The sequence below is a fragment of the Solanum stenotomum genome, chromosome 12 (genome assembly GCF_019186545.1).
Source record: "Solanum stenotomum isolate F172 chromosome 12, ASM1918654v1, whole genome shotgun sequence".
NCBI lineage: Eukaryota > Viridiplantae > Streptophyta > Magnoliopsida > Solanales > Solanaceae > Solanum > Solanum stenotomum.
The window spans coordinates 46,865,110-46,877,206 of NC_064293.1; the positions used below are offsets into that span (position 1 = coordinate 46,865,110).

Genomic DNA, 12,097 nt, shown 5'->3' on the forward strand with positions numbered 1-12,097 from the left:
TTAAAATTTAATAGAATTTTATGATTGCAATTGTGGATCCAAACAGAACATGTGTAATTACACTGTGGCAATCAAACAGATCAGTGTAATTACTAGGCTGGTAATTACTACCCTAGTAATTACACCAATTCCGATTACCAGGTGGATTTCCAAATAGACCCTTAAAATCTATCTGTCATTAAAATTAAAACACTATATTATCTTACATACAAGATTACATAGTAACGAACATTAATAATTTTATAATTTATCTTTTTGCTTCCAGGAAGTGTTGTATTTTTGAGGAATCAAAGAAACATCAACTTGAGATATTAAATTTTCTAATAAATAAATAATCGTTGGTGAAGAAATAAATAAATTTTAAAAAGTTGAAAAAAGTTAACAAATATTCTAATTTTAACGTGTAGAAAGTTCAGTCATACCTTTTGCTTTACATATATTATTTTAAAATTCATAATTTAAATATGTATCATAAGAAATTATTAAAATGAAAAATTAAAGGAAGAATTGATCATATTAAACAACAATTCAACTTATTAATTGAAAGAGAAAAATATTACACAAAACTATTTAGTTTGTTTGGTGCTTTTTAAAAATCATCATACCAGAGTGATGAAGTTCAATTTGAAACTGCATTTCTATTCCAATCGTAGTGTTGATAAGCACGTCTATTACTTCAAAAAAGATATTTACAACTTGCAGTAAACTTGAGAATTTATTCATACTTCATATTGAATATGAGGAATTAATTTATTATGTAATTATCTATGTTTTTGGGATTAAAAGAGGCTTCAGTCTAGTCATATTCCTTTATAGGTCATTCAGCACAATATCCTTGAAGCTAGGGGTGGGCGTTCGGTTCGGTTTTATCAAACTTCAGTTCGTTTCTTTGATTTTTGGTTTTAGAAAAGTGTGCACTGTATATTAAACCAAACTAATTTAGTTCGGTTCGATTTGATTCGGTGTTTTTGAATCGGTTTTTTGGTGTGAATGAAAAATAAAATAAGGATAAAGTATAAGATACTTAGAAATTTAAAACTATGTTAAGGAATGATGTGTATCACCGTGGAACATTTATTGTGCTAACTAAAAGACTATATTTGTCTTTATCAAGAACATTGTGCCTCCAACTATTTCTTGAGAAAAACAAGTACGAAGACGGGTTCCTTTACATAATGTACATTGGTAGAAATATGTTTGAGTTTCTCTTGGAAATTAATATTTGAAGTTAACTATTGAATTGTATGTTTGTTGTTACATTGATTTGTTCATGAATAATTTAATTGTTAGTTGAATTTTTAATTTTTAGTTAAGGGAATGCCCATATATATATATTAAAAAAAAATTAAAAAATCATTTTTTAAAAATAAAAGTTCGGTTCTTCGGTGCATCGAAGTTTTGAGACCCTTACACGAACACCGAATCGAAGAACCGAAACACCGACACCGAACCGAAAAACCGAAGAACCGAATTAGTTTGATTCGGTTCGTTTTTTCGGTATTTATGCCCACCCCTACTTGAAGTCATGTTAAAAGTTTATTAATTCTTGTCTTCTTTTACTGGTTCACTTTGCACATCAAAGTACGATAAAGTTTTTAAGGTCCTGATGTCCTTACAATAACATACCAAATTTGAATTTTGTCTTCAAGAGATAGTTATATAGATTTTTAAGGAATTTTTTTACGGTACCTTCAATAATTTCAGTAGAGAAAACTTCATGAATACTCAATTAACGTGTGTTATTTAATTTGTACTAACAAATACATAACAATAACTTTGCAGAAACATAAACAACAAAGTTTAAAGCACGTACTCAAAAACAATAATTAATAACATAAGCATAAATTAATGACTGTAAAAAAATACCAAGATCTGTAACAATAGAATGAAATGGAATGTAAAACGGATCTGTAACCGGCAGTAAAACACATTCGACTATGAAGACCACCGTAGTCCTTCACTTGGGCTGGAGTTTGTTGGCTGTAGGACGACAGACCCTCCCACGGCCCGTCATCATGACCACAACCCGTAGAGGGTTCCGTGGTCTGATGCCTGAGCCTGGGTGGTTCTGCCCTCGCCTCCACGAGCCTTCCCACGGCTCGTGTGGTGGTCTATGGCCCGTGAAGGGGTCCGTGGTCCACCACTGCTGGGTGGGTGTGAACCATGGGTGAGTGTGAAAGGTTGTGACATTTCTAAAGGGTTGCAACTTTTTCAAATAGTTGTTACTTTTCTGATAAGGCACAATAAACATTTGTTCACACTACCCTTTATTGTCTATAAATAGAGAGATTTCTTTTCATTTTAAAACAACAAAAATTCTCAACTTCTTCTTCTTCTTCTTCTGCACAATTAAATATTCGTGTACTTTGCTCCTGTTGATTGGTTCAATGACATCATTGCTTATGTTACAGATCATTATATGAATTTTTACAGTCATGAATTTATGCTTATGTTATTAAGGATAAATGATAAAATGTTATAATTTTCATTTTTGCTTTACATTAATAATGTTCGTTACTACGTAATCTTGTATGTAAGATAATATAGTGTTTTAGTTTTAATGACAAATAAGTTTTAACTTTTAAGTATTATTTTATAAATTCTATGATATTAAATTATAATTTTACTAGTTAATTTAATAAAAGGGAAAAAGGACGGATTTATCCCCGAACTTTAATAAATGGTACGCCTATACCCTTCGTTATACTTTGCGTCCACATAAGCCCCTGCCTTCTAATTATAGGTACACACATGCCCCTCTCACTAACGGACCCCTCATTTTTTACACGTGTTTTAATTCTAATGAACTACCCGTTTGACCTTTTTTTTAAACCCATAAACCAACTATCCGCCCCATAACCCAATTTGCTCTAAGATATATCCTAATTAAAAGACCCAAATCTAAAGGTCCCGTTCCTATCACCCAATATTAGGCTTAGTCATATCACTCAACATCTCATCATATACACATTTCATATCATCAATTATAATAAACCTCAATAAGCACATCAGCAACTTGTTATAACCCCAAACATCAACTTTAAACCTGTACCTCATCTCCCGAACAAAACCCATCACGAAAACAACATCATCATGAGTTTCACAAGATTTAATCATGGAAAGTTGGGTTCTTTCAGCAATCCGAAAGAGGTTATTGGAAATCAAAATGCATAAAAGGGGTGCGTAAGATTGAGGATTGGGTTTAAATAAAAGGGTATTTCGGGTAGATAAATTATCGAAAAAGGAGATTACAATGTGGGGGTTGAGATTTGGATTTTGCAAAAGGAAATAAGAGAAATGAGAAGGGGATAAAGAAGGAATAAGGGTGTTGAGAGAAGGGTGTTTTCACCAATTTGGGTTCGAAAGGACGAAGAAGAGGTGTTGGTTAATGGAGGAAGAAGAAGAAGTGATGAATTTGATGAAGAAGATGGAACTTGAGTGAGCTGAACGCAACGTCGTTGATAGTTGCATCATTGTATGATCGGGAAATTCAGCAACAGAGATGAAGAGAACTCCATGTAACAGTAAGGAAGAGAGGAGAAAATTTAGTTTAAGTGTTACAGATCCATTGGAGCTAAGAAATGAAGCTCTGCAGGCTGAGTTGAAGAAGACAACAATAGGTGTTTTTTTTAATTTTTTTTTTTTGTGTATTATTTTGTGTGATAGGAATGGGACCTTTAGATTTAGGTCTTTTAATTAGGATATATCTTAGAGGAAATTGGGTGGATATTGGGTTATGGGGCGAATAGTTGATTTATGGATTTAAAAAAAGGTCAAACGGATAGTTCATTGGGATTAAGACACGTGTAAAAAGTGAGGGGTCCATTAGTGAGAGGGGCATGTATGTACCTATAATTGGACGGCAGGGGTTTATTTGAATGCAAAGTATAACGAAGGGTATAGACGTACTATTTATTAAAGTTTGGGGGTAAATCTGTCCTTTTAACCTTAATAAAATAAACCCTTCTGAAGGGAGTGCCACGTAAAAATGGGTATAAATCCGTTTTGGATGCTTTAGACCCGTATCCGGAGGGCTTCAAGATTTGGGTCCAATTTCTCCCCCTCCTTCTTTCTTGCTGTTTCCTCCCATCTTCGATTTTCCTCCACCTTCCTCCTTGCCACTCAGTTCACTCTCCCGTCGTAGAATGACGACTGACATGAACCCGCCGCCGCACCGGAACCCTAAAACCGGGGTTGTGACCCAGGAACCTCATCCTTCAAACTCAGACGAAGTTACGACCTCAAACTCTACTCGGACTTCAATGAAACCCCCACCTCCAAAATTTCTAAGCAAGTCGGACTCGGATACATCGAAACAATTCGATCAAGAGAATTCCCAATCACAACCGGTTATTTCTCAAAGCGGTGCAGAACCTACTGAAAGTGCCAATGCTCAAGAAGATTTCAGCTTGAGCTTAATGAAACCCCCACCTCCAAAATTTCTAAGCAAGGCGGACTCAGATTCATCGACACTCGATCAAGAGAAGTCCCAATTAAAACCGGTTATTTCTAAAACCGGTGCTGAACCTGATGAAAGTGCCAATTCTCAAGATGACTCCAGCTCGAGCTCCGTGTCCCAAAGTAAAGACACCAATGAAGACAAGAAGCAAGAACAGCGATCGGCTGCTTCGGTTCCGTACACGATTCCAACATGGAGTGGGCGTCCGTGTCATCAGTTTTATCTTGAAGTGCTTAAAGATGGATCCATCATTGATAAATTTGATGTGTATGTGTCTGCAAACTTCAATGCAATTGATGTTTAGTTCCTCATAAGCTTATTCTTCTGTTGTGCTGGCTTTTAAGTACCACTTTTGGTACACAATCAAATGAATTGATAAGGCAGAAATTTTATTGTGTCCTCCAGTTAGAAGTTCTAGGAATATTTTGACTAAAACAAAATAACCATTGTCCTTGATTATCACATTAAGTTTTTTTTTTGAGTAGTATTTATATTTTTGGTGCAATTGCCTAGTGTTTAGTTTATTGGTTTGAAATTGTCTATCATATTGCTAGAAGCTACGTGTAAGGGTTACTGAGGTTTCTTATCAAGTGCTATCTTATTTTGTAGTTACCTACAAATGAACTTGTACAAGTTTAATTTTTCTAGTTATCACATTCTGTACGGGTTTCTGTATCTCTCTTACTGTTCATGCCTCTCATATAGGGAGGACGGCCCATTTGCATTGTCTCTGAGACTCTGCAAGGCTTCATTTTTTGTATCAGTTGCTGGGATTTTACTTTATTTAATGGAATCTTATCACCTTTTACTGTTATCCAGGCACAAGAAGGGGGCGTACATGTTTGGGCGTGTTGATCTTTGTGATTTTGTCCTTGAACACCCGACCATCTCTCGCTTTCATGCTGGTAATGCTTCTTTACTTCTACAAGTGGTATATATGGGACTAACTTTGCTCTACCAGCCTTTTATTTCCTTATATCGTTGTGGTGGTGTGCTATATGGATATTCTTGGTGTAATTAACACAATTCATATGCAAGTATTTGTTCAGTTTTTTAAAAAAGATTTTTGATTGGCATTGATTATGTAACCACCATCTCTTTGCAGTTTTGCAGTTCAAGGGAAACGGCAATGCTTATGTTTATGACCTTGGTAGTACACACGGGACATTTGTTAATAAAAAAGAGGTACTTTAACACATCATTTTATACCTATCCGTTACTCCAGTTAACTCAGACTATATAACAGATGAGGAGGTTCAAATAATCAATTGCATGCCTTCAGCTTATGCATCATGCCTTTTTATACTTGTCTGCTCTATCCTCTGCCCATAATTGATAGCTACCCCATTATTTTTCTTTTAGCACTTGCATGTTACTGTCAAGATTATTATTATGGTGTGATTTCATTTTTCAAATCAGTAAAGAACATATATACTAATGGCTTGCCCATTTGCAAACTATTAGGTGAAGAAGAGAGTTTTTGTGGATCTCCATGTTGGTGATGTCCTTCGATTTGGACAGTAAGTTATTAACTCCAGCTTTGACTCTCCGGAAAAGAAAAATGGCACTCTATGTTGTTATGTTATCTATCTGATAGGATTGTAGTAAAAATCATGTATAATTGAGATTCTAGGATATGCTACATTCATAATTGATGGTTGCCTCATTCTGATATTATGATCTCGTAGTTCCACTGTGAGCTCTTTCATTTTATCTTTTTTTTAAATATAAAATTTCATCATTCAGAATGAGAAGGCAAGTTAGATGAGAAGATTTTAAGAATTAAGACCAACAAAGTAATAATACGATGAATGTTGGGCCTTTAGGATGCAACATTTTCAGAAGAAGTGTGTCCTAGAAGTACAAAGGTTATGTTGCAGGCGCAATCATACACTGGATTAAAAATGATCATGCTCGGAAGGAATAAACAAGTTTTCTTACTAGTGGTGTTATAATGTTTTGGCATTTTTCTAATGTTCTTCACTTTCTACAGATCATCACGATTATACATATTAGAAGGACCAACTGACCTGATGCCACCGGTATGACAGTTGTGCTATTGCAATTCCAAAAATACTAGTACTTTTGTAATGACAATTGGAATGATATTAACTCCTATTTATTCATTATCTATGTCACACCAGATGTTCTATGGGTACAAGCCTTGATCGGATAATTGTTCTTATTTAAAAATTAAAAAGACAGAGTTCCTTTTATTTCCTTAGAACATTTTATACAGTTATTTTTGCTTGTCTTGCCAATGCAATATAGCATTTTTCTTTAAATCCCTTTTGGAGCTGATTACCAGAACAGATGGCACGCATTCAACAAATTGAAGGGCAAAATTTTACCAAACAGAACACTTTTATTAGAGTTAACTAGTTTCAAATGCATTACTTTGTTTTTATGTTGTAGGAAGCTGACCTGAAGAGGGTAAGACAAGCAAAGATCCGGGAAGAGATGCATGACATGGAAGCATCACTTCTCCGTGCAAAACTGGAAGCATCTCGTGCAGATGGGATCTCATGGGGAATGCGTGATGATGCTATTGAGGAAAACGAGGTCAGTTTTTGTGTCTCATTTTCCTTTAGGGTATTTGGTGAATGTAACATTTCTTTTTGGATAACAATTATTAGAGTTACTCTAGGATATGTTCACCTACACATATCAATTAATTTCTCACTGGCAAGGTTTTTAGTGTTAATTTTTCTCTGTTTTTTCCGAATGTTCCCTCTCTGTAGGCTGTTAGACAACTTAGATCTCTGCAGACGTGCAGAGCCCAATCCCCAACCCACAGTTATTTTTTCTGGAAAGAAATTGTTTATGTATTTAAAATATTCAGCAACACCTTTGACAATGTAGTGGACTCCATAATAAGTGATACTGTCCAGGGAATTAAAGAGTCACGGGTTGTGCAAGTAACTGTCTGCTTTGGTTGCTTTCACCTGCTATAGACGATTTAAACTTTTTATCCGAGCATTGATCCCTTGCACACTGCAGTCATTCTTTCCTGCTATTATTCATTCAATATTTTAAATTCTTGTAGCATGTGATGAAATCCTGATAGAGTGCTATCCGAATTGATTTTGATGCTAGGATGAAGTTGACGAAATAACTTGGCAAACTTACAAGGGACAACTTACAGAGAAGCAGGAAAAAACACGTGAAAAAGTTGTGAAAAGACTTGAAAAGGTAGCTGTTTACTTAATTTCTCTATGTTACTGTTAACCCGAAGGATCTCTTGAGGAAAGGTACCCCTTTGCAAATGTATGCGTTTCTTATTGTACCCCTTTTGATTTTAGATTGCTCATATGAAAAAAGAGATAGATGCTATTCGGGCCAAGGATATTTCTCAAGGTGGATTGACACAGGGACAGCAAACTCAAATTGCTCGTAATGAACAGAGGATGTCACAGGTTAATAGCTCTCCTTCAGCGTTTTCTCTTTGTTTCCTTAATACTCAAAGAAGATATTCTTTTGTTCTATTTGGTGTTGAATATCACATGTTCATTTAACTCCTTTCTTGTAAGGTCTAATAATACTCCAGTACACAGAATGTTTTAGCAATTTCTTAGGGTAGCCTGGCCACTTCCTTTAATTTATCTGCTGAAAATTTATCAGATAGTGGAAGAGCTTGAAAACTTGGAAGAGACTTTAAATGAGAGTATACGGGAAAGTCTTGGGGCACGCACTGGAAGGACATCCAATGGAAAGAAAAAGGAGCCTGAAGAAGAAGAGTTTTCAAGGTTAGTATGTAATTTGCAGATCTTCAATTATTTCAACAAGCTTCATTGTTTGGTTGATGCTTTATGCAGTACATAATTCTTGAAATGATCTTAGGAAAGGTTAGATTGGCGTTTGGCCATGAAAATTGTGAGTATTTGAAAAAAGTTGTGTTTGGCCATGAGTACAAATTGAAGTTGTTTTTGAATTTTTGTGAGTAAGTTAGAGTGAAAGTAGTTTTTTGGTGTTTTTTCACATTCCTGAAAACACAATTTTTTGGCCAAACGCACACTTGGGATTGTCGTGATTTTGATTTAGTGAGTGGAGCTAGCCCATTGACAACATGTGGTTAGTACATAACTTGTAGATCTTCAATAATTTCAACAAATTTCATTGTGTGGTAGATGCTTTATGCCGTATGTGTTACTTGAAATGATCTAAATAAGGTTGGCTGTAGTATTATACTTGGGATTGTCATTAGTGAGTTGAGCTAGCGCATTGACAAGGTGAACTTGAATTTCTTACCGCACAGTGAGGAGGATGAATTCTATGATCGCACACAGAAGCCTTCAAAGAACAAAGCTGGCGAAAATCAATCAATTGAGACAGCTGATTCTCTTCTTGATAAGAAGGATGCCATTGTCATGGAAATGGAAGACAAGAGAAAATTATTTCTTGATGAAAAGGATGGTACTGGTCAGGAAAGTGCAGTTGAAGCTGGAGATGAACTAGATGCTTACATGTCTGGGCTTTCATCTCAGCTAGGTGCGTGATTATTTTAGCAAATAAACTCCAAAATTGTCTTGAATGTTAATGCCTTATCTCGTTGGAGGTAACGTTTGGGTTTCTTTTTATGATATTATATATTTGAGATTTCGGTTAAATCTGACAAAGCTTGTGGAATATCTTGTGGCATCTTATCATGCGCTGGTCTCTCACTGTCTCTTCTGTTCATAATGGGAGCATACCTAATGATTGGTACTATTATATTATTAAGTTTTTTATTTTTTTGAGCATACATACAAATAAGGCTGTCAGTTTATAAGTATGATTGTGCATTTATCTAAGAGAAATGCATTGGGTAGTTTTGTTCAGTTAACAACATGCATATCTGCTGAAAGGTGTAGCTGAATCCTTCCACACCAGTAACACTTACATATTTATGTGTATGAGCATTCAATTAAGCAAGGGATCATTTCTGACGGTGGAAGAATGGGTATCCCATGAATTATATTCAAACTCCTTTGTTGAGATAGATTTTTGACAGAATTTAGCATGTGCGTCTTGTTGAGGCTTTTACTTTTTTGTTCTGATGCCAGCTCTGGAAAAGGAGGAAAAGCTTCACAAGGAACTCTCTACTCTCCAAACGGAGTTGGACAGGGTACTTTACTTGCTTAAGATTGCTGATCCCACTGGTGAGGCTGCTAAAAAGAGGGAGCTGAAAGTACAAGAACCAAAGACCAATATGACCAAAACTGTTGCAACTGCTGCCCATCAGCAGTCTCCACCCGAGCAGAACAAAAAAGATAGAGCAGAACCTAAGGTCTTAATGGAGAAACAGGGTACTATTGATGCGAACTCTTCATCCAGTCAAGAAACAAAGAAGGAGATTGTGGCTGATGCAGCTGGTGGTAAAAATGTTGTGTACATTGCTAGTAAGCCCCAATGGCTTGGTGCTGTAGATGAAAAGAAAAAACAAGAGAAAGTTATTGAACGACAGACAGAACTTCAAGAAAATGATCAATTTGTCGACTACAAGGACAGGAATAAAGTTTTGGTAAAACCAGATGCTACACAGTTGACTGCCGACTCTGGAATTGAAAGTGCAGCTCCTGGACTAATAATAAGGAAGCGCAAGCAAGTTGATAAGTCTGATGTTACTGAACTCAAAGATTCTCAAGAATCCTCTGGAGCTGATATACAAGCAGAAGATGCGGTAGCTCTGCTGTTGAAACATTCTCAAAGATACCATAGTACTGATGATGAAGTGGAATCCAGCGGATGCGATGTATCACATGAAAGTCAAACCAGGAAGGAAAAGAAAAAAAAGCAGAAGAAGGTTCTTGGTCCAGACAGGCCATCATTTCTGAAGAGTGAGAAGGACTACGATTCTTGGGTTCCTCCTGAAGGTATGCCACTCATTTGGTTCATACCTAGCTTAGTTGCTTACTAATGGATGTTCAAGTTTTTTGACAATTTTGCTCGTCTTTGTGAAACTTTTACCAGGGCAATCAGGTGACGGACGCACCTCACTGAATGATCGTCTTGGTTATTGAATGGTTAAGATTTTGATTGTTTGACACATAACTATGGGATGGGGTAGCTCGACTTACAGCCTCCGGATGGATCATGTAACTAACTAGCATTTACAGCTTGGTTTGAGATCTCATCTTGCAAAAATCCGTGACAGGGATGTCTGAGGGAGAACAGCAAGAACAGCAGAGGGGTCCACATCTGTGATGTTTTATGCTTGGCTGAAACACCAATTTTGAATTGTAGGCGGCATAATTCCATGAAAGATTTGTTGTTTGAAGAGAAGAAAAGAAGTAGAAAACGGGAAGGTACAAGAGCTGGATTATGATCCCCTTCTCCCACGCTTGCTCGTGTTCCTTCTGTTGAGTAACAAGAACCTGACACTTTCCTGATTTGAATTGTATATAGAGATTGACCTGGAAAGGATAGAGATAATGAGAAGATGTGCTTGTAATGCAATGCTTTGTGCCAGCTCCAAAAAGCTCATAAGTGATTTTGTGTAGCATGATACAAGTCGATTTTATTTTTGTATAACCCGTGTTCGGCAACCGATTAATCAAGATTTTCAATGCATAAAAGGGAAACAACTACCGTTTCTCTATTCTCAATATTTGAATCCAAAACATCTGATAAAGAGTGAGAGGTTGTTTTCTTCTGAAGGCATGGAATTTTACATTTGAAAGCCATTACCTCAAAGCTGACACCTTTGGGAGAAAATAATTCTGCAGAATTTTATCATTCACCCTGGCTACCGCAGATACAACCCCGAATCATAGTTGTGTTCAGTGCAACATCGGGAACAACATAATTCTCTAATGATTTTTCAAACACTTCAGAAGTGCCTGTGCTTCATCAATCATATTTAGTTTACAAATACTGCAATACACTCCTCTCACTCACTTCATCTGACAGTCACAAAGCATCATTAGCCTTGCCAGTTACCACTCTTTCACAGCCCATCAATAAAAATGTTGTGCATCACATTATACACAGCAAAAGTTAACAGAATCGCATTTTTTCTAACCATAATAGGTAGGATCAAATTGTAGGTAACAAAATCATGATCTTTACCAAAAGCCTCAACTTCTACCTTATTTACCTTCCAATAACCCCAAATCAAAGCTGAAAAAGCGTAATAGAACAGTCCAGTATAGATCGAATCCACCATCTTTTACAAGCAAAATCAGCTGCAAAATCGCTTTCGTTTAAAAGCCCAGATGAAAAATCGAAAACTCAGATCATGATTTTTCCGTTGAGCTTCTAGAATAGAGAACATTTTGTCAAGTGCTTCGTCGGGTACAACCATTTTCCCGATAGAAAGAGAATGATTTGGAAGAAACTAAACGACACATTTGAGAATGTAGGAGTTTCAAATCTGAACAGAGAGAATTAATCTACTCAGAGTGATGTACTTTAATCGAAGATTTCGGGAGGGTGGCCGGTGCGGTGGTATTCAAGTTGCCGGCGGCGGTTATTAAGATACTCAAGAGTCGAAAAATCAGTTTGTTGCTGTAAAAACTACTAAACTAGTCTTGAGAGAGAGAGAGAGATTGCTTTAGTATAAAAAACCATTCAAACGCCAAATTGGCCTTGAATTAGATGACTTGAACATGCTATAATTCTTATGGTACACCAATAAATATCACTTAAGATATAATCATA

The 12,097-nt window shown here is 36.2% G+C and overlaps 1 protein-coding gene across 1 annotated transcript; it reads left to right on the top strand.

The window, feature by feature from the left end:
- Positions 1 to 4,041: 4,041 nt before the first annotated feature.
- Positions 4,042 to 11,008, top strand: LOC125846750 (uncharacterized). Its single transcript, XM_049526334.1, has 12 exons — positions 4,042 to 4,726; positions 5,279 to 5,364; positions 5,565 to 5,644; positions 5,924 to 5,979; positions 6,453 to 6,501; positions 6,875 to 7,021; positions 7,556 to 7,651; positions 7,762 to 7,875; positions 8,081 to 8,205; positions 8,715 to 8,947; positions 9,502 to 10,311; positions 10,409 to 11,008. The coding sequence occupies exons 1-12, from the start codon at positions 4,146 to 4,148 to the stop codon at positions 10,456 to 10,458; spliced, it is 2,427 nt and encodes an 808-aa protein (XP_049382291.1). The 5' UTR covers positions 4,042 to 4,145; the 3' UTR covers positions 10,459 to 11,008.
- The last annotated feature ends 1,089 nt before the right edge of the window (positions 11,009 to 12,097 follow it).

Bases quoted from the DNA above. Each gene is read 5' to 3' on its own strand.
- LOC125846750 (XM_049526334.1), top strand. From the start codon at position 4,146: ATGACGACTGACATGAACCCGCCGCCGCACCGGAACCCTAAAACCGGG. The intron at 6,502-6,874 runs GTATGACAGTTG...TTTATGTTGTAG, and splicing joins CAACTGACCTGATGCCACCG to GAAGCTGACCTGAAGAGGGT. The intron at 8,206-8,714 runs GTTAGTATGTAA...CTTACCGCACAG, and splicing joins GAAGAAGAAGAGTTTTCAAG to TGAGGAGGATGAATTCTATG.